The following is a 25,000-nucleotide window of genomic DNA, read 5'->3' as shown; positions in this document are numbered from 1 at the left end:
GCCTCCGAACTACACCAAAGTGATCTCGGTGAGTCAAACTTCTTATAATATGTCGTAAATAAGGTCCAGGTTGTCAAAAACGAGCATTGCCCTTTAAGACAACGCCTAAATTGCCGTGGTGCAACCGAAATTAGACACCAACTAATATGCGACTAACTAGTAGCAACTAAGAGTTTAGTCAGTGTTTCGGCGTGACTAAATGCTTGGGTTTAGTCACAAGATAAGACAAACTGGTGCAACCCAGTCCAGGGGTATAGATTTCGATCTCCTCCAGCGTGGTTGTGGGCGTTGGCGAGGCCATTGTTCTGCTAACTAAGTGCTAACTAACGTCACCTCCTACAGGAGCCCAGGTGTCCAATAGCCTTGCTAATGAGCTCGCGATTGCAACTTCACCAGCCGTGAAAAACCCTCTGAATCTGAATCAAAAGCAACGTTTGCTAGCCAACACATTTACAAAAAATTATGCCTATAACAGGTTCGAATATTAAGGGCTGCCTAATATTCGTTCGAATACCAGTATTTCTGTCAATATTCAAATTATATTCGAATCCCGAAGTTCGGACTCCCAGCCCTAGTGTGGACATTGGGATTGAGCCAGTGGAGCGTGAGAATCTGATACTGTGGATGTATGTTTGGATCTGTATGCGCGGGCATTGACAGTCAGTTAAAAAGCAGCAAGCGAAACTGAGTTCAAACTCAGTTCACTAGTCACAGTACAGCGCAAGCCCAGTCTGGGACCTGCTGTTTGGAAAAAGCCAAGTTGCCACAGTGCTGTGTGGAAGTGCGTTCCAGCCACAAACCTCCATAGAGAAGATCAACTGAAACCCCCAAAAGTAGCCTACCTGCAGTCCTAAAGCCAAGGAACATATCCCCCTCACATTTCAAAATATAGGCTTTATCCCCCCACTTTTCTAATCTCTCAAATTACATTTATTTTGCCTGCCACTCTTGGGCGATCACTCAGCTGTTTGTCTGCTGTGTTTCTCTCACTGCAAGGTAACCGCAGCGAGGTAACGAGCAAAACCTGCTATGGATTTTCAGAGACTTGGCTGTTCTCATGCAATGAAAGCGGAATGGAATCAATTGGAGATGTGACTCGTCTCTGTATGTGAACTGTTTTATTCTTACCACTGCGTCAGGTAGGAGTAGGATATATGCTAGTAGCTAATTCAGCTCATCAAATAGTTGTGTAACTGGTGGAGCTGCTGCCCTTTTGGTCATTTCCTTTGTAAATGTGAGCAGTATCATTGGTAGCCTACGTTGCATTAAATGGGTTAATAATGTTAAATTGACTGCACTTATATAGCACTTTAAATCCAAAGCACTTTACAATGGCCTCTCATTAAACCATTCATACACACATCCACACACCAATGGCAGTAGCTGCTTTGCAAGATGCTAGCCTGCTCATTGGGAGCAATTTGGGGTTCTTGCGCAAGGACACTTGGACATGTGGACAGGAGGAGCCGGGATTTGAACCGCCGACCCTACGGTCATTGGATGATCTGCTCTACCTCCTGAGCCACAGAACTAAATTTGTACTTTGAACTTTATTAGGGGCCAGGCAGCGTAGTTGCCGGAACCCTATTGTATTTGCCTATATTATTATTATTATAACTACTATTATTATTATTATTCTCCATCTTCCACTGAAGTCTAACTTCCCGTGGACAAAAAATCACCAAACTTTGCACATAGCTCCAGTACTATACCCAAAGTCCTCAACCTGCATTGTAGGTCAATAAACCTGAAGGTGGCGCTACAGCAACAGTCTAAAGTTTAAAACTTTAAAAAATCATAACAAATCAGCCATATCAGTGTAAAACCACCACGTGAATGTAGTCCCAAGAAAGACAAAACTTTCATACACTCTGACCTTGCAGGAATTTTGAAGTCCATCACTCTGATTTCTTCATAAACTGTAAAACCTATCAAACCTATAGCCTCCCACATACCATAGCTAAAGTTTGACTATCGACATGGAGGGGGGACCTTTGTTGGAACATAACCTCGCGTCAGGTTTCCATTCACTATCAGATTCAGATCCTGTCTAGAGCTCGCCTCTTCAAAACTGTCATCCAATACTGTGGGTAGCCTACTGGTCATCCGGTACTGTGGGTAGCCTACTGGTCATCCGGTACTGTGGGTAGCCTACTGGTCATCTGGTACTGTGGGTAGCCTACTGGTCATCCGGTACTGTGGGTAGTCTACTGGTCATCTGGTACTGTGGGTAGTCTACTGGTCATCTGGTACTGTGGGTAGCCTACTGGTCATCCGGTACTGTGGGTAGCCTACTGGTCATCCGGTACTGTGGGTAGCCTACTGGTCATCCGGTACTGTGGGTAGTCTACTGGTCATCTGGTACTGTGGGTAGCCTACTGGTCATCCGGTACTGTGGGTAGCCTACTGGTCATCTGGTACTGTGGGTAGCCTACTGGTCATCCGGTTTTGTAGGTTGCATCTGGTTTTGTTTGCGGCCAGGATGCTCAGAGCCTCTCACTGTCTGCTAGCTAGCGACAACATGGGGAAGTGCAAATTCAACTAAATGTTCTATTCAACCAAGCTTGTTTCTGCTTTAGCTTGGTGCTATCGGCTGAGCATTAGCTGTGCTGTTAGAAACCCCAAGCGTGTTCCCTCCCTGGCTCAGAAACAGCCTCTCACAGGGAGTAAATATAGACTGCAGGCAGTGCGGTTGCACTGGGGCCTGTGGGGTGAGAGGGCCCGTAGAGAGAGCAGGGCCTCCAACCAGGTTTTAGGTGGAGAACGGGTGAGTTACCACTTCAGAATCACGCCTGCAGCGTGAACTCAAATTAAAGTGTCATTTGCTATGTATACCCTCTAAAAGGCATCCCCCCTCATGTTTTTTTCTCCAGAAAATAGTCTGCAGAAGTCTTACTCATTATATGCTTATTCTACATAAACAAATACACTTAAAACGATTCAATTAATAAACGTGTCATATTTTTGTCATACACAGATGTGCAATGATGATTGCTGGGTAATACTGTTTGTTCTTGTCCAATGTTAAGTCTCTATTTGATCAGACACAAGACGGTTTGGTTCACTAGGCGCAAAAGGTGAACTGTTGACGGGGCGGCTGTAGCTCAGTTGGTAGAGCGGGTCGTTCAATGATCGAAGGGTCAGTGGTTCGAATCCCAGCTCCGACTGTCCACATGTCGAAGTGTCCTTGAGCAAGACACCTAACCCCAAATTGCTCCCAATGAGCAGACTAGCACCTTGCATGGCAACTACCACCATTGGTGTGTGAGTGTGTGTGTGAATGGGTGAATGAGAGGCCATTGTAAAGCGCTTTGAGTGCCGCTAAGGTGGAAAAGCGCTATATTAGTGCAGTCCATTTACTATTTGAACCTCAATTGAGTGACAAACATTCAAAAATATGAACCTTAATTGATTGACATTAAGTCCAAACAATATCATTAGGCTATTGTTAGATGTACTGTACATTTCACAACGTTATATATACATTATGGTAGGCTTAATTAAGAGTCCAAGGGGCGAATTCACTAAAGGATTGCGCAGCTTTTCCTGACGCAAAGCCTGTGCAAATAAGTCAAAAATTATGTTTGCTATTCACAAAGCCCTCGCAAAGGGTGAAATATTTAAATAGGTAATATGGGCGGAGAATGTTCCCCTTTCTATGCAAATGAACATCATTGCAAAACCCGCCCAATTCACAAAGATCGGCGCAAATTGCCTCACGCAGTTAAAGTGAAATTAATTCCGTTTTCAGAGACGTGGTGGTATTTAAGCGCAAGGGGTGTCATGGCCAGCCTTTCCGCTGATCATGGCAGCAGTGATTGTTGCGAGGCGAATTCGGCATCGCAATGCCAGGCATGTTGTTCGTGAGAGAATATTTAGAAGAAAGTCACTTTTTGATTTAACACTAGAACCACCGCGGTAGCTGTTTGGACACCAGAGCGCGCAGCTCTTCAGCCAACTGGAGGATGAAGTCGCGTCTGGGGAGGCTCAGTTGACTATGCGTCTCTCCACCCGTCCCCAGCGAGTCCAAGCTCCCCCAATGAATAATACTTATAATAGCCTCCATAGCACGAAACTGTGCGTATAATAGTCTGTAGCATCAGGGGGGAAGTGAACTACACTCCCAGCGTTCCCTGGGTAGAGAGGGGGGGGTTATGGGCGTCCAGCCAGTTCAGTGTTATATGGTCGTTGACTAGTTGCTATGGACGCTGTGATTTTGGGTTGCTATGCGCGTGAGTTTGGTGCCGCTCGGCTGTAAATGAGTTGCTTTACGTTAAGTCATTGGGAAATAAATACGCCCGTGTTTGTGGCTAAAAAGGACAACCAGTTCTTCCATTCTCGCTACAAGTCTATACGCGAAACTGCGCATTCCCTATAGCTGTTCATTGAACGGCTGGGGGCCGATATAGGTATAAATAAATAAAAACATAGCCTACACAATATTAATTTTATTTGAATGGTCTTGAAAATATTTTGCTTTTGTATCATAGGTGACGGCAGGTATCATCTTCAGCCATGGATGATGACTCCCGTGCGTAATCCTTCCAACGTTGGAGAGGCGGCGTACAACCGGGCTCACATCAGGACGCGCGGTGTGATTGAGTTCACATTTGGAATCCTGAAAAGCCGTTTAGATGCCTAGATCGTACCGGTGGGGCAATGTTATACACTCCCCCAAAAGTATGCCAGATCATCGTGCTGCAACTTGCATAACAGAAAATGACAATTTTTCCTTTGTTCGTCTTTTCAAATCATTCCACCTCCGTTTGCAGTCTTCCGCGTTTACACACACAAATGGCACTGACTGATTGGGAAATTAAACCCCAAATATGATTTTTTGCTGCAGTCGTGATATTTTTTGCGGAAAGCTGTGAGACATGTTTTTGTGTTTCTCAAGGGGATTTGGGGTAGGCCGTGCCCCTGCAGGTTGTTATCATGGAGTGAGGTTTCATTGTGTAGCCAACATGTTTTTCAGATGTTTTTAAGAATATTAGCTAAGATCAGCTAATGAAGGCATCTCTGTTGTGTGAAGCCGACAGCAACAAGCCTTGGTTAAACTGAGTGCAGAAAGTTTATCGATGTCAATAGTAAACTTATCGTTAGCTCTTATCCACAGCTCAACTATTTAGGCGAGTTTTCTACAGTAGCAACTTGCTTGCTGATGTGCTGTTGTTTTTATGGAGGTAGATTTATATCATAAATACACACGTACGAAAGTATAATACGCAACCGTGTTTTGCTATCCATCCGCACACATCTCTCGAGTCGTGTGTCGTAAAAAGAATTAATGCGTGCGTGAACAGATCCACGCGCAAAACCCCCTTTATACGTGCATAAACAGATCCACATGCAAGCGTGTTTTGCTATCGACCCGCAAATATCTCTCCATTCGTTAACCGTGTTTTGCTATACACCCGCAAACATCTTTCGATTCGTGCTCAACACCCCTCTTCGTACATATGCAAAGAGAATCCGCACGCAAACACCCCAAACGCTTTGCTTGCAAACTGGCAAGACACGCTTGCTCTGCTTGGATTCACGTATGTATTTTTGAGATAAACATTTCCCTGTTTGTCCGTCTCGATTCGTAACTCGTAATATTCATTAGCTGATTATAAGGCGCTATCTGATTGGCCGGTGACTGCCAATCATTCTAGGCTGGAAGTGGAGGTTGTTTGAAAAGTTATCAAGGGTACGCCGGTCTGCTGAATAACTTTTGCTAGCCGCTATCTGGTGTGAATGACATTACGTTTGCCATCTTAACATCAACCAGATGATCGGTAGCCTACTGTAACTGGGAAAGACATGTATTGATTTGTGAGTAACGTTGTGTTGTGAGCTGGTTCTCTCTATCTTTACGTTAGGCTAACTAACGTCAGCTAAACCTGTTTACCAGAGCTGTCGGCATTGAATAGGATCATGACGTTCAACTAGCTTTGGGAGTATTTTGAATGGGCAATAGCATGTTCACGTTAGCATATCAGCTGACTAGAAAGTCAGCATTACATTCCAGATAATAGTTGATCTTTAAGCTTGATTAGCAATCAGCACCCCCCCTGTGTTAGGGTACATTGTGCTAACGCGGTGCCCTCTCCAGTTCTGACTGCTGTCTGTTGAGATAACGCTGCCGACAGATTTCCACCCGGTCTGTCCATCGATAAGGGGTTGTTTTTCTCTGTCTCTTTCGCCTGGAAATATAATTAAAGAAATCTTCACTCAATGATTGTTTGCTTTTTAATTGTTAGTTGTTTGGGTAGGCCTACATTTGCTGATTACAAATGTAATCAGCAAATGTGTATAGCAAAACACGGTTCACGAATGGAGAGATATTTGCGGGTCGATAGCAAAACACGCTTGCGTGTGGATCTGTTTATGCACGTATAAAGGGGGTTTTGCGCGTGGATCTGTTCACGCACGCATTAATTCTTTTTACGACACACGACTCGAGAGATGTGTGCGGATGGATAGCAAAACACGGTTGCGTATTATACTTTCGTACGTGTGTATTTATGATATAAATCTACCTCCATAATGTTTTTGCCTAAACCTTCCCAGCCATAGTTATGTAAAGTTGACTTGATTTGATTGAGCCTCTGTTTGTTACTGCGTGAGCGCATGGATCTGATGGCTTTCTGACCTCCACTTCGCCAGTACAATAGCCAACGTAGGCTAGCTAATTCAACAGCACACTGTTGTTAAAATGTGTATAGACTACAGTGTGTTACGGCTCGCATGCCCTCGCCTCCACAACCGCCTCCCTCTCTCCCCTCTGGGCCCGCTGCGCGCTCGGGGCGTCCTACGCGCTCTACCGCACGTCGCATCGGCCCGGGCATACAACGCTCTGACTCTCCGGAGTTTCCCCCCACTGCCGGGCGTTCCCCGTCTCCGGCCAGCTCCGCGGACTCGGCAGTCTCCTCCCTCTCCGGTGACGAAGAGTCGGATCCCGACATGCCCAGCACATCGGCCCGTGCGCAAAGACAAGAACGGCGCGCTCGTCTCCGACGATGACGCGGGCGCGGCTCTACTCACCGGTTTCCATTTATCATCACCACACCTGTCCCTCGTTCTGCAATCACCTTCAACCTCTACAAGAACCTGGTCTACACTCCACTCATCGCCAGATCTTACCATAACCCACATGTGGTAAAGTATAGCCTAGCCTACAATCTCCTTACCCGTATTTTGTAGTGTTTTTCCCCGTTCCCCGTTTGTGATTACTATCACTCACCCTACCTCTCCTCCTCGTCTCTCCAGTTCCTGCCTGACCCACGCCTGTACGATTACCCCGCTCCTGCCTGACCCACGCCTGTACGACAACCCTGCTCCTGCCTGACCCACGCCTGTACGACAACCACGCTCCTGCCTGACCATCGCCTGTACGACAACCCCGCTCCTGCCTGACCATCGGCTGTACGACTACCACGTCCCCCTTTGTGTTATCTCATTAAATCGCCCCTCCGGGCTTTACCGTCCCTTGCCTCCTCCTTTCCTGTTGCGCCTGGGTCCCTAACCAAACCCTCACAGTAAGATCTGGCCAGTTTGGACCCAGCCAACATGGAGGAGAGACCTGCACCTCCCGGACTACTCCAAGCCCTCCCACAGACCCAAGCTGTGCAATTGCAGCAGGTATCCGCCCAACAGCAAGCCCAGGACGAGCGACTGAGGGGCCTCGCTACTCTGGTCTGCACCCTGTCCGACCAGGTCACCGCGCTCAGTGCCCGCCTGGCTCCGTTCCTGAACCCCACCGCTCCACCAAACCGGGAGCCCCATCTCGCCTCCCCGGCCCCCTACGACGGGACGTTCACCCTCTGCCGGGAGTTCCTCATGCAGTGTGAGTACGTGTTTGACCTCCAGCCAAGTAGGTACTCCACTGCGTCGGCTCGGATAGCCTACATCGCCAACCTAACCACGGGACGGGCTCGCCGTTGGGTCATGGCGGGTCGCGAGGGCGCAGCTGCCTACATGCAGGACTACACTGCCTTCGTAGCTGAATTCAGGACCGTGTTTGACCACGACGTCCACGGACAGGACGCGGACGCTGCTCTCTCCGCCCTCACCCAGGGTCCCAGTTCCGTAGCGGACTACGCCACGGAGTTCCGCATCCTCGCTGCCCGTTGCCCCTGGAACGAGTCTGCCCTGTACAGCGCTTTCCGACGGGGCCTAGGGGAGGCCATGAAGGACAGCCTGGCTGGAAGAGACAGACCAGCGACCCTGAACCAACTCGTCTCCCTCTCCATAGCCATTGACGAGCGCCACCGGGAACGCAGGCGCGAGCGGGCGCACCAACACCACAGCGCACCCAGACCGTCTCCGCCTCCCTCTACCGGTCTCTCTCGGCCTGCCCCGGCCTCCCTCGCCCCCCCAAACACCGCTGGAGAGGAACCCATGCAACTGGGTTGGACCCGACTGACCCCTGCAGAGCGTGAGCACCGGAGACAGAACGGACTGTGCATATACTGCGCTAGCCCAGCGCACGCCGTCGACTCCTGTCCCTCTGCATCTCCCAGGGCGGCAAAAAGCGTAGGCTCACTCGCCAGGGGGTACCGAGTAAGCCGGCTCATCCATCCCCAATCCCGGACCCGTGCCGCCAGGTTCACTGTCACCCTCGCCTGGCAGGGGCACACGCTCTCTGTCCCTGCCCTCATCGACTCCGGTGCCGACGAGAGCTTCGTGGACGTCCAGTTCGCCCACAAAGCGGCGCTCCCTCTCTCCCCTCTGGAGAGGCCCCTCTCGGCTTTCGCCCTGGATGGCCATCCCATGGGCCCCATCACGCACCGGACCCTGCCCCTCACCCTCACAGTCTCGGGAAACCACGTGGAGGACGTCCGCCCCTTCGTCATCCACTCTCCCAACGCTCCATTCATCCTGGGGAGGCCCTGGCTGGAACTCCACACCCCGCATGTCTGCTGGAGCTCGGGGCACATCCTCAGCTGGAGCACCACCTGCCACGTCCGCTGCCTCCGAGCTGCTCAGACCTCCACTCGGGTTGACCGGCCCCGTCCCGCTCCTCCGGACCTCTCCACGGTCCCTTCGATGTACCACGACCTCGGAGAGGCCTTCAGTAAGGAGCACGCCCGCACACTCCCCCCTCATCGACCCTACGACTGCGCCATCGAGCTCCACCCTGGCGTCCCTCTCCCAGCCAGTCGTCTCTACAACCTCTCCCTCCCGGAGAGAGCAGCCATGGACACCTACATCTCCGAGTGCTTGGCCGAGGGTCTCAACCGACCATCTCGATCCCAGGTGGCAGCGGGGTTCTTCTTCGTTAAGAAGAAGGGAGGAGATCTGAGGCCGTGCATCGACTACAGGCTGCTCAACAACATCACGGTCAAGAACAAATATCCACTCCCCCTCATGAGCTCCAACTTCGAACCCCTCATCGGTGCCACCATCTTCACCAAGTTGGACCTCAGGAACGCTTATCACCTGGTGCGTATCCGTGAGGGGGACGAATGGAAGACCGCCTTCAAGACCTCCCGTGGACACTACGAGTACCTCGTCATGCCCTTCGGCCTCACCAACGCCCCCGCCGTCTTCCAGGCGCTTATGAATGACGTGCTCAGGGACATGCTGGACGTTTTTGTGGTCCTCTACCTGGACGACATCCTGGTATTCTCCAGGAGCGCTGAGGAGCACGTCCAACACGTCCGCATGGTCATCCAGCGTCTCCGGGAGAACCGCCTGTATATTAAGGTCGGAGAAGTGCACCTTTCACTCCTCATCAGTGGAGTTCCTGGGGCTCATTGTGGAGGGAGGCCTGACGCGACCCGACCCCCGCAAGATCAAGACCGTGGTCGAATGGCCTCAACCCACGACCCGGAGGCAACTTCAGAGCTTCCTTGGCTTCGCCAACTTTTACCGCCGTTTCATACGGGACTACAGCCGGGTAGCAGCTCCCCTCACCCACCTCACCTCATCCCTGCGTCCGTTCGTCTGGACACCGGCTGCCAGCGCTGCCTTCTCCGTGCTCAAGGAGTGCTTCACCACCGCCCCGGTCCTTCTCCATCCTGACCCCTCCAGGCAGTTCGTGGTCGAGGTGGACGCATCGGACACAGGCATCGGTGCTGTTCTGTCCCAGCGGTCAGTGGAGGACCAGAAGTTGCACCCCTGTGCCTTCCTCTCCCGCCGGTTCACCCCAGCTGAGGTGAATTACGACATCGGGAACAGGGAGTTGTTGGCGGTGGTGGGGGCCTTGGAGGAGTGGCGCCACTGGCTTGAGGGCGCCGAACACACCACCCTCGTCTGGTCAGACCACAAGAACCTGACCTTCATCCGGGCGGCCAAGCGCCTCAACTCCCGCCAGGCGCGGTGGTCCCAGTTCCTCGGGAGGTTTGATTTTACCCTCACCTTCCGGCCCGGCTCCCGCAACGCCAAGGCCGACGCGCTGTCCCGCCTCCACGCGCCCGAGGCGCCCCCCGCGGAGCCTGAGACCATCCTGCCGGTCTCGCGTGTCATAGGGGTGGTCACCATGAACATCGAGGCAGTGGTGAGGCAGGCCCAACGCGCCCAACCCAGTCCGGCCAACGTTCCTCCTCGCCGGCTCTTCGTGCCTGACTCGGTCCGGTCCCGGGTGCTCCAGTGGGGCCATGCCAGCCGGTTTGCGTGCCATCCCGGGGTTCACCGCACCCTCTCCTTCCTGAGCCGACGGTTCTGGTGGCCCTCCATGAGGTCCGACGTCCGGGAGTTTGTGGTCGCCTGTCCCGTCTGCTCCTGCAGCAAGGCGTCCCACCAGGCCCCGGCTGGCCTCCTGCGTCCTCTCCCGGTCCCCAGCCGTCCCTGGTCCCACATCGCCCTGGACTTCATCACCGGTCTTCCCCCCTCCAGGGGCAACACGGTCATCCTCACCGTGGTGGACCGGTTCTCCAAGGCGGTCCATCTGGTGGCGCTCCCCAAGCTCCCGTCCTCTGCGGAGACAGCTGAGCTCCTCGTCCAGCATGTCTACCGGCTCCACGGTCTCCCCGGAGACATTGTCTCGGACCGTGGGCCTCAATTCACCTCCCAGGTCTGGAGGGCCTTCTGCAAGGAGATAGGCGCCACCATCAGCCTCTCCTCTGGCTACCACCCGCAGACCAACGGCCAGGCCGAACGGGCCAACCAGAGCCTGGAGTCCGCTCTCCGCTGTGTGTCGGCTCTCCACCCCACCTCCTGGAGCAAGGACCTGCCCTGGGTCGAATACTCCCTCAATGCCCTGACCAGCGCTGCCACTGGCAGGTCTCCGTTCGAGTCATCCCTCGGGTACCAGCCCCCGCTGTTCTCTCTCCAGGAGTCGGAGGCCTCCGTCCCCTCCGTCCAGGCCCACCTCAGCCACTGTCGCCGTGTCTGGAGGGAGGTCCGCAGGGCCCTGCTCCGCTCCAACGAGCGCTCCTGCCGCGGGGCCAACCGCCGCCGCACTCCTGCTCCGGCGTATCGGCCCGGTCAACGTGTCTACCTCTCCACCGCTGATCTTCCGCTCCAGGTCCCCTCCAGGAAGCTGGCTCCGCGCTTCGTTGGGCCCTTCGAGATCGACCGTGTCCTGAACCCAGCTGCGGTACGCCTTAAGCTCCCTGCTTCCATGCGGGTACACCCTGTGTTCCACGTGTCCAAGGTCAAGCCTGTCTCCTCGAGTCCCCTCATGCCTTCTGCCCCGGCTCCTCCGCCTCCCCAGATGGTCGACGGGCATCCCCAGTGGACGGTTCGGCGGCTGCTGAAGGTGCGCCGCCGGGGTCGGGGCTTCCAATACCTGGCGGATTGGGAGGGGTACGGCCCCGAGGAGTGCAGCTGGATCTCCAGGCAGCTCATTATGGACCCGTCTCTCCTCCGGGACTTCTACCGGGCCCATCCTGACGCCCCCGGTCGGTCGCCAGGTGGCTCCCCTCGGGGGGGGGGGGTCCTGTTACGGCTCGCATGCCCTCGCCTCCACAACCGCCTCCCTCTCTCCCCTCTGGGCCCGCTGCGCGCTCGGGGCGTCCTACGCGCTCTACCGCACGTCGCATCGGCCCGGGCATACAACGCTCTGACTCTCCGGAGTTTCCCCCCACTGCCGGGCGTTCCCCGTCTCCGGCCAGCTCCGCGGACTCGGCAGTCTCCTCCCTCTCCGGTGACGAAGAGTCGGATCCCGACATGCCCAGCACATCGGCCCGTGCGCAAAGACAAGAACGGCGCGCTCGTCTCCGACGATGACGCGGGCGCGGCTCTACTCACCGGTTTCCATTTATCATCACCACACCTGTCCCTCGTTCTGCAATCACCTTCAACCTCTACAAGAACCTGGTCTACACTCCACTCATCGCCAGATCTTACCATAACCCACATGTGGTAAAGTATAGCCTAGCCTACAATCTCCTTACCCGTATTTTGTAGTGTTTTTCCCCGTTCCCCGTTTGTGATTACTATCACTCACCCTACCTCTCCTCCTCGTCTCTCCAGTTCCTGCCTGACCCACGCCTGTACGATTACCCCGCTCCTGCCTGACCCACGCCTGTACGACAACCCTGCTCCTGCCTGACCCACGCCTGTACGACAACCACGCTCCTGCCTGAACATCGCCTGTACGACAACCCCGCTCCTGCCTGACCATCGGCTGTACGACTACCACGTCCCCCTTTGTGTTATCTCATTAAATCGCCCCTCCGGGCTTTACCGTCCCTTGCCTCCTCCTTTCCTGTTGCGCCTGGGTCCCTAACCAAACCCTCACACAGTGTGTGTGTGTGCTTCAAGTAGTGTGCACTAATAGGGCCCATCATAATAAGCTCACTCTGGGGCCCATCGTAACTACATTATGCCACTGGCCTCATCATATCACATCATATCCCTTGATAATAGAGTGTGCCACGAAGGACGCATAAACAGACTATTATTTTTCTTTCTTTCAAAATTATTTTTATTGATTTTTAGCAAAAGGACAAAAACACGAAACCCTACTCACCCACTTTCCTGCCCACATATCCAAACCCTGACAAAGCCCTTAACAATACTGAAAGCAGGGATGTAGTAAATTAATGAATGATAAACTGTTAATAAAGACGAGACAGACTCACAAAACCAAACAGTACAGAAAAGGGAAGGGGGGTAGATGAGGTAGAGGGGGGGGGGGGGGGGGGGTCAGCATCTAGTCATCTGGGGGGATAGTAGTATTGTTCAAATAGTCAATAAAGGGCTTCCAAGTCTTGTCAGATGATAGTTTGGAGTTAGTGATTGAGATTCTTATCTTCTCCAGCGTTATGTGATTAAGAACCTCTTTCAACCAGCTACTGTGTGAGGGGGGGCGGGGGTGTTTCCATTTGAATAGGATGAGACGTCTAGCTAGCAAGGAGGTGAGAGTCAGCACTCGCTGCTTTGCTGATGAGAGAGTGGGTGTTATGTGTGTAGAGATCCCAAATATGGCAGTGAGTGGGTCGGGTCTGAGGTCTGTGTCGAGTACTGAGTGTACCGTAAATTTCGCGCCAGAAATCTGTCAACTCATGGCAGGACCAGAACCTGTGTGTGTGTGATTAGCAGGTGATTGCTTGCACCCATTACAGGTGTCATCAGTCTCTGGGTATATTTTTGCCAGTCTGGCGTTCGTGTAATGCACTCTAAAGATAACTTTGAACTGACAATTATTTAACACAAACTCCAAAATGTGCTCTCCCTGGCTCAGAAACAGCCTATCCTATCCCTTGATAATAAAAACATTGTTAAAGTACAGGGGCCTCATTTATCAAAGAGCGTGTAAATCCTGGTGTAAAAGAGGGCGTACGACGAAAACGCGGAAAATGCGAAATGTAGCGTACGACGAGAATATTTACACGCTTTTCGGATCTATCAAACATGTCGTACGCTCTGAAATCCGAGACTGGCGGAGAATAGAGCGTACGCGCACGCGCCCCGTGTTCCGCCCTCGCCACGCCCAAATTCAACCATATATGGTCAAAACCATGAGTGGCCAAACGTGGTTTCCCGGAAGGAACCGGCTTAAAAAGGTAGCGTGGAGCACCCAGGCGGGACAATGAAACATGGAACGAAGAGCTAAGAAGAGGAACTTGTCGGAGACGGAGGTGCATGTGCTAGTTGGTGAGGTCCACTCATCCAGAATCAAGTGAAAGTACTATTGGTTGCTAGTAAAAAGGCAATAACGAGGGCTTGGTATAAGGTGGAACCCCCAACCAAGGAGCAGTGGTGGGTGTTGTGGAGGAGATGTATGTTAGGGAGAGGTTCACGCATGCATTGAGGATGCAGGAAGGAAAGTTAGAAGGGAGATGGGAAAAATGGATGGATTATAGAAGGAAGTGTGATGATACCACTAATATTAAAATTGTCATATTTGAGTAAGAAAAAAAAAGCTGCATGGATGGATGTACCCATAAGCTGTTATTGTAAGTTTTTATGTTTTATGGTATTGTCGTTGTATGGATGGAAAATGCTAATAAAGATTAAAGTAAAAAAGACAAAGAATATGTATCTTGGCTATGCACACACCAAGCCAGCCGTCACGCGCAGCGCCTGCCTCCAGTCTAGCCCCTACCCTGCTGTGCGCCAGGATGAATGAGTCATGCGTGGAGCCAGGCCACCGTGCCACTACACTTGTGATGAGCATGTCGGCGTCACATATGATTTGGGTATTTATAGTGTGCACATTTTTGCGATTCACATAGACGTATTCATTCACTGATGGTGCCTTTATGTGGGTGCAGTCGCCATCGCCGTCACCTCTTTGGAGTTCTATCTCGGCCAGTAGGCCGAGTAGCGCCGGATTCATTTAGGCTCGCATTACGCACAGGAGGACTGTCATTTATATGCTTACCAAACAGCAAACAGGTCCACATGATCACATATTAATGACAATCTAATCGGTCAATTATTGCCGTTTGATGGAGTGCCTGCATTGTGTGACATATAGCGCGGAAAGGTTTGGGACAGCGCATAGGTTGAGTTTGGGGAACAAATCCATATCGAACCATGAATGAGCCGGTTAGAGGACACGTCTAATCTTGCATTGCGATATATGTTTGTGCTGAATTGGCCTATTAGCCTACATGATTGTGCGTTCATGAACTGTCGCTCTTATTCTCTCCGTCAAACATAGTAATTCACCGACGCACCACCTGCGTCGCCAGTTTCCCCTGTGTTCAAAAAGGGCGTAGAACACCGTGTAAATCGGTAGGACAAGTTGAGAGGTGTCCTACAAAAGCGCGGAGAAAGGCGACTAAATTTTCGCCCTTTCGGCTTGATAAATCGCAATGTGGGGGGGGCAAATGGCGTACGCCTGAAATCGCGAAAAAGACCGTGTAAAAGAAGGCGTACCTCAATGATAAATGAGGCCCCTGGTGTGTTTGTGTAACATTGTTTAAGTATCGGTTATAGTGTGTGTGTGTGTGTGTGTGTGTGTGTGTGTGTGTGTGTGTGTGTGTGTGTGTGTGTGTGTGTGTGTGTAGTCGGGGGTGATGGGTTGCAGGGTAGTCAAGGGAAAAGGGACAGGCTGGAGATTCTGGGTGAGCTGGAATGAGACGATCGATGATCCACTGTCCATTATCCATGGGTCTGATTCAGGGTCCATCGTTCATAGTCTTGGCATGAGGGGATGATGGTGGGAAGCTGCTGAGACAAAGCCTGTGTTTAAAACAGCTGGAATAGCTGGGTGAGCTGGACTCCCAGCTGTACAGCACACTCCTTCAGAACCCTGCCTCTGAACCTGTCTGCTCCAGGGGACTGCATAGACAGGACATCTCTCCTTATGCATCATGTGTTCACTGCAAATGAAGCAGTTTGGTCATCTTCATCATCATCATCATCTCCCTACAGACTGAATGGATGCAGACTAACAGAGAAATGCTGCCAGAGCTTTTTAAACCAGAGTTTCTCATCTTTGGAATGAGACTCTTATGAATGACATGATGGGAGATATTATGAACTGTTACAATCATAGCAGATGATCAGCTGAATGTTCCCACTAGAAACAGCTAAACTACAGTAACTACAGATAAACTACAGTGTAAACCTACCTGAACTCTCATGAGGAGTTTCATTGGTTGGATTGGAATGTCTCAGTACTACAGAGACCAGGCTTTTCCATTTCTATAATAAACCTGGAGTCTCAGAGCATTCTTATTTAGCATGGGTTACAAGGAAGAGAAAGCATATCAAAAATATTGACTGACAAAAAAAGATCACTTTGTATTCAAGAATCTGACAATGTGTGAACCAGGGCAGATCCAATGTTCAAATATTTGTCTGTAGGAAGATGGAATATAATCCTTCAACTCTCTCTTTTCACCAGCAGAGGGTAGTAATGTGTTTGTATCGATGTGTTTCTACAGGCTGTCGGGCTGCATGGTCACAGAGGAAGGCTGTGTCTCTCTAGCCTCAGCTATGAGGTCAAACCCCGCCCACCTGAGAGAGCTGGATCTGAGCTACAATCACCCAGGAGACTCAGGAGTGAAGCTGCTCTCTGCTGGACTGGAGGATCCACACTGGAGACTGGAGAAACTCAAGTAAGAGGAGAGTTTTAAATCAAGTGGAAGAAAATCACCCAGTGTCTCTTATGTAGCCCCCCTCTCTGAACTAGATGGTATCAACTTTCACAGCCTACGAGTCTCTTGACAGAACAGACACAAATCACCCTATAACCAGAAGGGCACTTTGAGAGTGCAGACCTCCACCCATGATGCATGTTGTCAGCATGTGCAGTAGCATTAGAGAACCTAGAGAAGACAAATGTCAACAATATACTGGTGGTGCATCAGCTGGGGTTGGTCCAACAGGTGCTCTTCAGCTCTGCTCTCTGATGTATTTCAGCTACCTAGATAGCTACATATGACAGGACCGGCAGCAGTAATCTGGCTAGCTATGAGCATAACTAGCTAATTCAAAGCAGTTGATCTTTGCCTTCATGCCATGATTCAATTATTTTGGTCCTAATACCCGCAGAAAATACAGGGATAAACAGCCATGGATGTATTAAACATGGCAAAGTACCCGTAGGTGCTGGTCTGGTCTCTCTGGCATGGTCAACAAAAGTGAAAAATGATTTTTCAATGAATTTGGATCCTCCCCGTGATTCAGATCCGCTCTCTCTAATTGAATGGGTTCTTCCTTGGCTCATGCTACAGTCACCCTTCCACGGGAAAATAGGTCTGGTAGTTTTTACATAATCCTGCAATCTACCTGTAACTAACAAACACATAAAGCCCAAAAGTGGTGACGTCTCATTGCATCATCCTCATCATTCCTCTGCTTATTCCTACAGTGTGGATCATGGTGGAGAGATCAGGATCAGACCTGGACTTAGAAAATGTGAGTATTGACATTGACATTGATTATTCATGTGTCTTAACTGAAGATGAGTTCACCACCATTATCTACTTGGGCCTAGAAAACAGGGGTCATACAAAATACAATACAATCTGTCACAACTGTTCAAACACCTAAGAGCTGCTTACACTTGAACTATATTCATAGTGATGGGTACATACGCACACACACACACACACTCACTCACGCACACACACACACACACACAGCACACACATACACGCACACACACACATATGCACACGCACACACGCACACATACACACACAGCACACACATGCGCACGCACACACACACACACACACACGCACATATATGCACACACACACATATGCGCACACACACACACTCATAGTTGTTGGATCAGCACCACTTCATGTCCAGTCCCTGATCAGAATCCGGTGAGAGGAGAGGTTTTTAGAGCCCTCTTAAGTGGTAATGACGGGGATCTGCTCCCACTAAGCTTTGGTATCAGTGTTGGATCCTCTGATGCTGTTGTTGGTATCCATAGAGTACAGGTGGATGGAATGATGTTAATACTCTGCTCATTTGTTCTGAGGAAGTTGGTGATAATCTCACTCTTCTAATGGTGCTAATGTTTCCATAACAGTGCTTTTCAGTGGCGTGTGGTGCGAGTAGCCAAGGGAGGCAGTGCCTCCTCCCAAATATGAAATGAAACAAATAATTGATAAAGCAAGATTAAAATAAGAAAAACTGTAAAAATATATATCTACATTTAACATTCATGGATTACCCAAAACAAATCCTGGACAGTCATCAATCACAGTGTCTTTAGGTTCACCCTCCAAAAGTTGTTTCTATCAAACCCAGAATCAAAGGATTTGAGTACTCAAGATGACTCTGTGTGTGAATTAGCTCATGCCCGGTTAGAATTGAGAGTTCTAGCTGCTGTTGTATGTGTGCCTGTATTTTCTGTGTATTTGTTGGAAAGGGGTTTATTGATGATTGGCCTACACTGCATGTCAGTGTGGTTGTGCTGGTGACTGTTTGTCATCCATGGCAGAAGAGTTCACAGTGCAGTGGGACTCTGTCTTTAAGTGTTTCAAACGAAGGGAAGGAGGAATGTGAGTTAAGTTGGGCTACAAGGTGAAGAAGCCTCCCCCTTGGCTCTCCTGACTTGGGGAGAGGGTCTGTCCTTTCCATAGGGCATGAACTAGACAGGGAAGCCTAGTGTGAAGTGTGTGTGTGTGTGTCTCCATAAATGTCCCTAAGACAAAGGAAACCATTGTTGACTTCAGAGAGAACAGAGGGAATCACACTCCCATCTCCATCAATGGGACATCTGTTTATATTGTTGATGGCTTCAGATTCCTCAGCACACACATCTCAGACTCACATGGTCTCTCAACACCAAGTGCATCCTCTAGAAAGCACAGCAGAGATTGCACTTTCTTAGGCGTCTCTAAAGCTTCGGAATGAGCCAAGGTTATAATAATTTAACTATGATAGAGGGGTAGAGAGGATGAGAACTGGAGAGAGAGAGAGAGAGTTAGGGTGGTAGAGAGAGAGAGAGAGAGAGAGAGAGTTAGGGTGGTAGAGAGAGAGAGAATAGAGAGAGTTAGGGTGGTAGAGAGAGAGAGAGAGAGACTTAGGGTGGTAGAGAGAGAGAGAGTTAGGGTGGTAGAGAGAGAGAGAGAGAGAGTTAGGGTGGTAGAGAGAGAGAGAGAATAGAGAGAGAGTTAGGGTGGTAGAGAGAGAGAGAGAGAATAGAGAGAGAGTTAGGGTGGTAGAGAGAGAGAGAGAGAGAGAGTTAGGGTGGTAGAGAGAGAGAATAGAGAGAGAGAGAATAGAGAGAGATTTAGGGTGGTAGAGAGAGAGAATAGAGAGAGAGTTAGGGTGGTAGAGAGAGAGAGAGAGAGTTAGGGTGGTAGAGAGAGAGAATAGAGAGAGAGAGAATAGAGAGAGAGTTAGGGTGGTGGAGAGAGAGAGAGAGAATAGAGAGAGAGTTAGGGTGGTGGAGAGAATAGAGAGAGAGTTAGGGTAGAGAGGGTGGTGGAGAGAATAGAGAGAGAGAGAGAGAGAGAGAATAGAGAGAGAGTTAGGGTAGAGGGGGTGGTAGAGAGAGAGAGAGAGAGAGAGAGAGAATAGAGAGAGAGTTAGGGTAGAGAGGGTGGGAGAGAGAGAGAGAGAGAGAGAATAGATAGAGAGTTAGGGTAGAGAGGGTGGTGGAGAGAGAGAGGGTAGGGCAGAGAGGGGGTATGAAGGATAGATGGATGGATATATAGGTAGATAGGTAGATAGATGGATGGATAGATAGGTAGATAGGTAGATAGATGGATGGATAGATAGGTAGATAGATAGATAGATAGATAGATAGATAGATAGATAGATAGATAGATAGATAGATAGATAGATAGATAGATAGATAGATGGATAGATAGGTAGAGGGTCGGGCATAGAGAGAACTTGAACTTGATATGAGGAGTAGATAGTGGAGAGTGAATTAGTAGGGGAGGAAAAAGCAACAGAAGGAGAGGAAGACTGATTGAGGGAAGAGAGAGAAGGGGAGGAGAGAGGGGAGGTAGGGGTGAGAGAAGGAGAGAGAGAAGGGGAGGAGAGAGGGGAGGTAGGGGTGAGAGAAGAAGAGAGAGAAGGGGAGGAGAGAGGGGAGGAGAGAGGGGAGGTAGGGGTGAGAGAAGGAGAGAGAGAAGGGGAGGAGAGAGGGGAGAGAGAAAAAGAGAGAGAAGGGGAGGAGAGAGAGGAGGTAGGGGTGAGAGAAGAAGAGAGAGAAGGGGAGGTAGGGGTGAGAGAAGGGGAGGAGAGAGGGGAGGTAGGGGTGAGAGAAGAAGAGAAAGAAGGGGAGGAGAGAGGGGAGGTAGGGGTGAGAGAAGGAGAGAGAGAAGGGGGGGCGAGAGAGGAGGTAGGGGTGAGAGAAGAAGAGAGAGAAGTGGGGGAGAGAGGGGAGGTAGGGGTGAGAGAAGAAGAGAGAAGGGGAGGAGAGAGGGGAGGTAGGGCTGAGAGGAGAGACAGGACAGGGGGAGGAAGGAGGGAGGAGAGAGGGGAGGTAGGGGTGAGAGAAGGGGAGGGGAGGTAGGGGTGAGAGAAGAAGAGAGAAGGGGAGGAGAGAGGGGAGGTAGGGGTGAGAGAAGAAGAGAGAGAAGGGGAGGAGAGAGGGGAGAGAGAAGGGGAGGAGAGAGAGGAGGTAGGGGTGAGAGAAGGAGAGAGAGAAGGGGAGGAGAGAGGGGAGGTAGGGGTGAGAGAAGGAGAGAGAGAAGGGGAGGAGAGAGGGGAGGTAGGGGTGAGAGAAGAAGAGAGAGAAGGGGAGGAGAGGGGAGGAGAGAGGGGAGGTAGGGGTGAGAGAAGAAGAGAGAAGGGGAGGAGAGAGGGGAGGTAGGGGTGAGAGAAGAAGAGAGAGAAGGGGAGGAGAGAGGAGAGAGAAGGGGAGGAGAGAGGGGAGGTAGGGGTGAGAGAAGGAGAGAGAGAAGGGGAGGAGAGAGGGGAGGTAGGGGTGAGAGAAGAAGAGAGAGAAGGGGAGGAGATAGGGGAGGTAGGGGTGAGAGAAGGAGAGAGAGAAGGGGAGGAGAGAGGGGAGGTAGGGGTGAGAGAAGAAGAGAGAGAAGGGGAGGAGAGAGGGGAGGTAGGGGTGAGAGAAGGAGAGAGAGAAGGGGAGGAGAGAGGGGAGGTTTGGGGTGAGAGAAGAAGAGAGAGAAGGGGAGGAGAGAGGGGAGGTAGGGGTGAGAGGAGGGGAGGAGAGAGGGGAGGTAGGGGTGAGAGAAGGGGAGGAGAGAGGGGAGGTAGGGGTGAGAGAAGGGGAGGAGAGAGGGGAGAGAGAAGGGGAGGAGAGAGGGGAGGTAGGGGTGAGAGAAGGGGAGGAGAGAGGGGTGAGAGGAGGGGAGGAGAGAGGGGAGGTAGGGGTGAGAGGAGGGGAGGAGAGAGGGGAGGTAGGGGTGAGAGAAGGGGAGGAGAGAGGGGAGGTAGGGGTGAGAGAAGGAGAGGAGAGAGGGGAGGTAGGGGTGAGAGAAGGGGAGGAGAGAGGGGAGGTAGGGGTGAGAGAAGGGGAGGAGAGAGGGGAGGTAGGGGTGAGAGAAGGGGAGGAGAGAGGGGAGAGAGAAGGAGAGGAGAGAGGGGAGAGAGAAGGGGAGGAGAGAGGGGAGGTAGGGGTGAGAGAAGGGGAGGAGAGAGGGGAGGTAGGGGTGAGAGAAGGAGAGACAGGACAGGGGGAGGAAGGAGAACGAGGAGGATCAGGTGAAACTGGTGGGAGGGGAAAAGAGAGAGAAGTAGATACATGTGAGGGAGAGAAGGAGGGAGGAGGGAATGTGACAGAAGAGAAAGAGAGAGAGAGGGATGGAGTGAGAGAGGAGAGAAAGGTGGGAAAGAGACACTGAGAACTGGGGTGAGAGAAGAAGAGAGAAGGGGAGGAGAGAGGGGAGGTAGGGGTGAGAGAAGGGGAGGAGAGAGGGGAGGTAGGGGTGAGAGAAGAAGAGAGAGAAGGGGAGGAGAGAGGGGAGAGAGAAGGGGAGGAGAGAGGGGAGGTAGGGGTGAGAGAAGGAGAGAGAGAAGGGGAGGAGAGAGGGGAGGTAGGGGTGAGAGAAGAAGAGAGAGAAGGGGAGGAGAGAGGGGAGGTAGGGGTGAGAGAAGGAGAGAGAGAAGGGGAGGAGAGAGGGAAGGTAGGGGTGAGAGAAGAAGAGAGAGAAGGGGAGGAGAGAGGGGAGGTAGGGGTGAGAGAAGGAGAGAGAGAAGGGGAGGAGAGAGGGGAGGTTTGGGGTGAGAGAAGAAGACAGAGAAGGGGAGGAGAGAGGGGAGGTAGGGGTGAGAGGAGGGGAGGAGAGAGGGGAGGTAGGGGTGAGAGGAGGGGAGGAGAGAGGGGAGGTAGGGGTGAGAGAAGGAGAGGAGAGAGGGGAGAGAGAAGGGGAGGTAGGGGTGAGAGGAGGGGAGGAGAGAGGGGAGGTAGGGGTGAGAGAAGGGGAGGAGAGAGGGGAGAGAGAAGGGGAGGAGAGAGGGGAGGTAGGGGTGAGAGAAGGGGAGGAGAGAGGGGTGAGAGGAGGGGAGGAGAGAGGGGAGGTAGGGGTGAGAGGAGGGGAGGAGAGAGGGGAGGTAGGGGTGAGAGAAGGGGAGGAGAGAGGGGAGGTAGGGGTGAGAGAAGGGGAGGAGAGAGGGGAGGTAGGGGTGAGAGAAGGGGAGGAGAGAGGGGAGGTAGGGGTGAGAGAAGGGGAGGAGAGAGGGGAGAGAGAAGGAGAGGAGAGAGGGGTGAGAGAAGGGGAGGAGAGAGGGGAGGTAGGGGTGAGAGAAGGGGAGGAGAGAGGGGAGGAGAGAGGGGAGGTAGGGGTGAGAGAAGGGGAGGAGAGAGGGGAGGTAGGGGTGAGAGAAGGGGAGGAGAGAGGGGAGAGAGAAGGAGAGGAGAGAGGGGAGAGAGAAGGGGAGGAGAGAGGGGAGGTAGGGGTGAGAGAAGGGGAGGAGAGAGGGGAGGTAGGGGTGAGAGAAGGGGAGGAGAGAGGGGAGAGAGAAGGAGAGGAGAGAGGGAAGAGAGAAGGGGAGGAGAGAGGGGAGGTAGGGGTGAGAGAAGGGGAGGAGAGAGGGGAGGTAGGGGTGAGAGAAGGAGAGACAGGACAGGGGGAGGAAGGAGAACGAGGAGGATCAGGTGAAACTGGTGGGAGGGGAAAAGAGAGAGAAGTAGATACATGTGAGGGAGAGAAGGAGGGAGGAGGGAATGTGACAGAAGAGAAAGAGAGAGAGAGGGATGGAGTGAGAGAGGAGAGAAAGGTGGGAAAGAGACAGTGAGAAATGATAGAACTGGAGAGGAGGAGGAGATGGACAGAGTGGTAGAGAGAGAGAGAGAGAGAGAGGAGACGGAAGGGAGGAAGAGATGGACAGAGTGGTAGAGAGAGAGAGGAGACGGAAGGGAGGAAGAGATGGACAGAGTGGTAGAGAGAGAGGAGACGGGAGGGAGGAGGAGATGGACAGAGTGGTAGAGAGAGAGAGAGGAGACGGGAGGGAGGAGGAGATGGACAGAGTGGTAGAGAGAGAGAGAGGAGACGGAAGGGAGGAAGAGATGGACAGAGTGGTAGAGAGAGAGGAGACGGGAGGGAGGAGGAGATGGACAGAGTGGTAGAGAGAGAGATAAGGAGAGAGAGAGAGATAAGGAGAGAGAGAGAGAGCTGAGGAGAGAGAGAGATGAGGAGAGAGGGAGAGAGTGAGAGAGAGATAAGGAGAGAGAGAGAGAGAGAGAGATAAGGAGAGAGAGAGAAAGAGAAAAGGAGAGAGAGGGGGAGAGTGAGAGAGAGAGATAAGGAGAGAGAGACAGGGAGAGAGAGAGAGATAAGGAGAGAGAGAGAGAGAGAGAGATAAGGAGAGAGAGAGAGAGAGAGAGATAAGGAGAGAGAGAGAGAGAGATAAGGAGAGAGAGGGAGAGAGAGAGATAAGGAGAGAGAGAGGTGAGGAGAGACAGAGAGAGAGATAAGGAGAGAGAGAGGTGAGGAGAGAGAGAGACAGAGTGTGTGTCTTTAGCTGTGTGTGTGTCCATGTTTAGCTGTGTGTGTGTGTGTGTGCCTGCGTTTGTATATGTGTGTGTGTTTAGCTGTGTGTGTGTCTGTGTTTGTGTGTGTGTGTGTTTAGGTGTGTGTGTGTGTCTGCGTTTGTAGCTGTGTGTGTGTCTGCGTTTGTGTGTGTGTGTGTTTAGGTGTGTGTGTGTGTCTGCGTTTGTATATGTGTGTGTGTTTAGGAGTGTGTGTGCATGTGTGAGGAGCGTATGTACTGTATGTGTGTTTACCTGTGTGTGTTTACCTGTGTGTGTGTGTGTGTGTGTGTGTGTGTGTGTGTGTGTGTGTTTGTGTGTGTGTGTGTGTGTGTGTGTGTGTGAGGAGAGAATATATTGTGTGTGTTTAGCTGTGTGTGTATGAGTTTGAGTCAATAGCTATGTGTGTGCGTCAGTGTGTGTGACAGAGAGAAAGAGTGTGTATTTTGTGTGTGTGTGTGTGAGTGTGTGTGTGTGTGTGTGTGCGCGCGTGTGTGTGGGGGAGAGAGAGAGTGTGTTTGTGTGTGTGGGAGAGAGTGTGGGGAGGGAGAGTGTGTGGGAGAGAGAGAGAGTGTGTGTGGGAGACAGTGTGTGTGTGTGGGGGGGGGGGGGGAGGGAGTGTGTGTGTGTGGGGGAGGGGGGGTGAATAGTGTTTGTGTTGTGAGTGTGTGGGATAGAGAGAGAGTGTGTGTGGGAGACAGTGTGTGTGTGTGTGTGGGGGGGATAGAGAGAGAGGGTGTGTGGGGGATAGAGAGAGAGTGTGGGGGGGGGATAGAGAGAGAGGGTGTGTGGGGGATAGAGAGAGAGTGTGTGGGGGATAGAGAGAGAGAGTGTGTGTGGGGGATAGAGAGAGAGTGTGTGTGGGGGATAGAGAGAGAGTGTGTGGGGGATAGAGAGAGAGAGTGTGTGTGGGGGATAGAGAGAGAGTGTGTGGGGGGGATAGAGAGAGAGAGTGTGTGTGGGGGGGAGAGTGTGTTTGTTCTTGTGTGTGGGACAGAGAGTTTGTGTGTGTGGGGGGTGCGTGTGTGTTTGTGTGTGTGGGAGAGAGAGTGTGTGTTTGTGTGTGTGGGAGAGAGAAAGTGTGTGGGGGGGGGTGCGTGTGTGTTTGTGTGTGTGGGAGATAGAGAGTGTGTGTGGGGGATAGAGAGTGTGTGTGGGGGATAGAGAGTGTGTGTGTGTTCGTGTGTGGGATAGAGAGAGAGAGTGTGTGTGTGGGAGAGAGAGTGTGTGTGTGTTCGTGTGTGGGATAGAGAGAGAGTG

General features: G+C 51.7%; 1 protein-coding gene across 1 annotated transcript in view; it reads left to right on the top strand.

The window, feature by feature from the left end:
- The window catches only part of LOC311322625 (uncharacterized protein), a gene marked incomplete at both ends in the record, with an annotated part of 113,097 nt that extends 95,836 nt beyond the window's left edge, over positions 1-17,261 (top strand). The window contains 2 exons of the mRNA XM_084454705.1: positions 16,275-16,448; positions 17,204-17,261. Coding sequence (XP_084310831.1) covers positions 16,275-16,448; positions 17,204-17,261 — 232 coding nt within the window. The remainder of the gene's footprint in view (positions 1-16,274; positions 16,449-17,203) is intronic.
- Positions 17,262-25,000: the final 7,739 nt, after the last annotated feature.

Source organism: Borostomias antarcticus (genome assembly GCF_949987555.1).
Source record: "Borostomias antarcticus genome assembly, chromosome: 20".
Lineage (NCBI taxonomy): Eukaryota > Metazoa > Chordata > Actinopteri > Stomiiformes > Stomiidae > Borostomias > Borostomias antarcticus.
The sequence above is the reverse complement of the archived record's forward strand: the minus strand, read 5'-3'. Positions and strand labels throughout refer to the sequence as shown.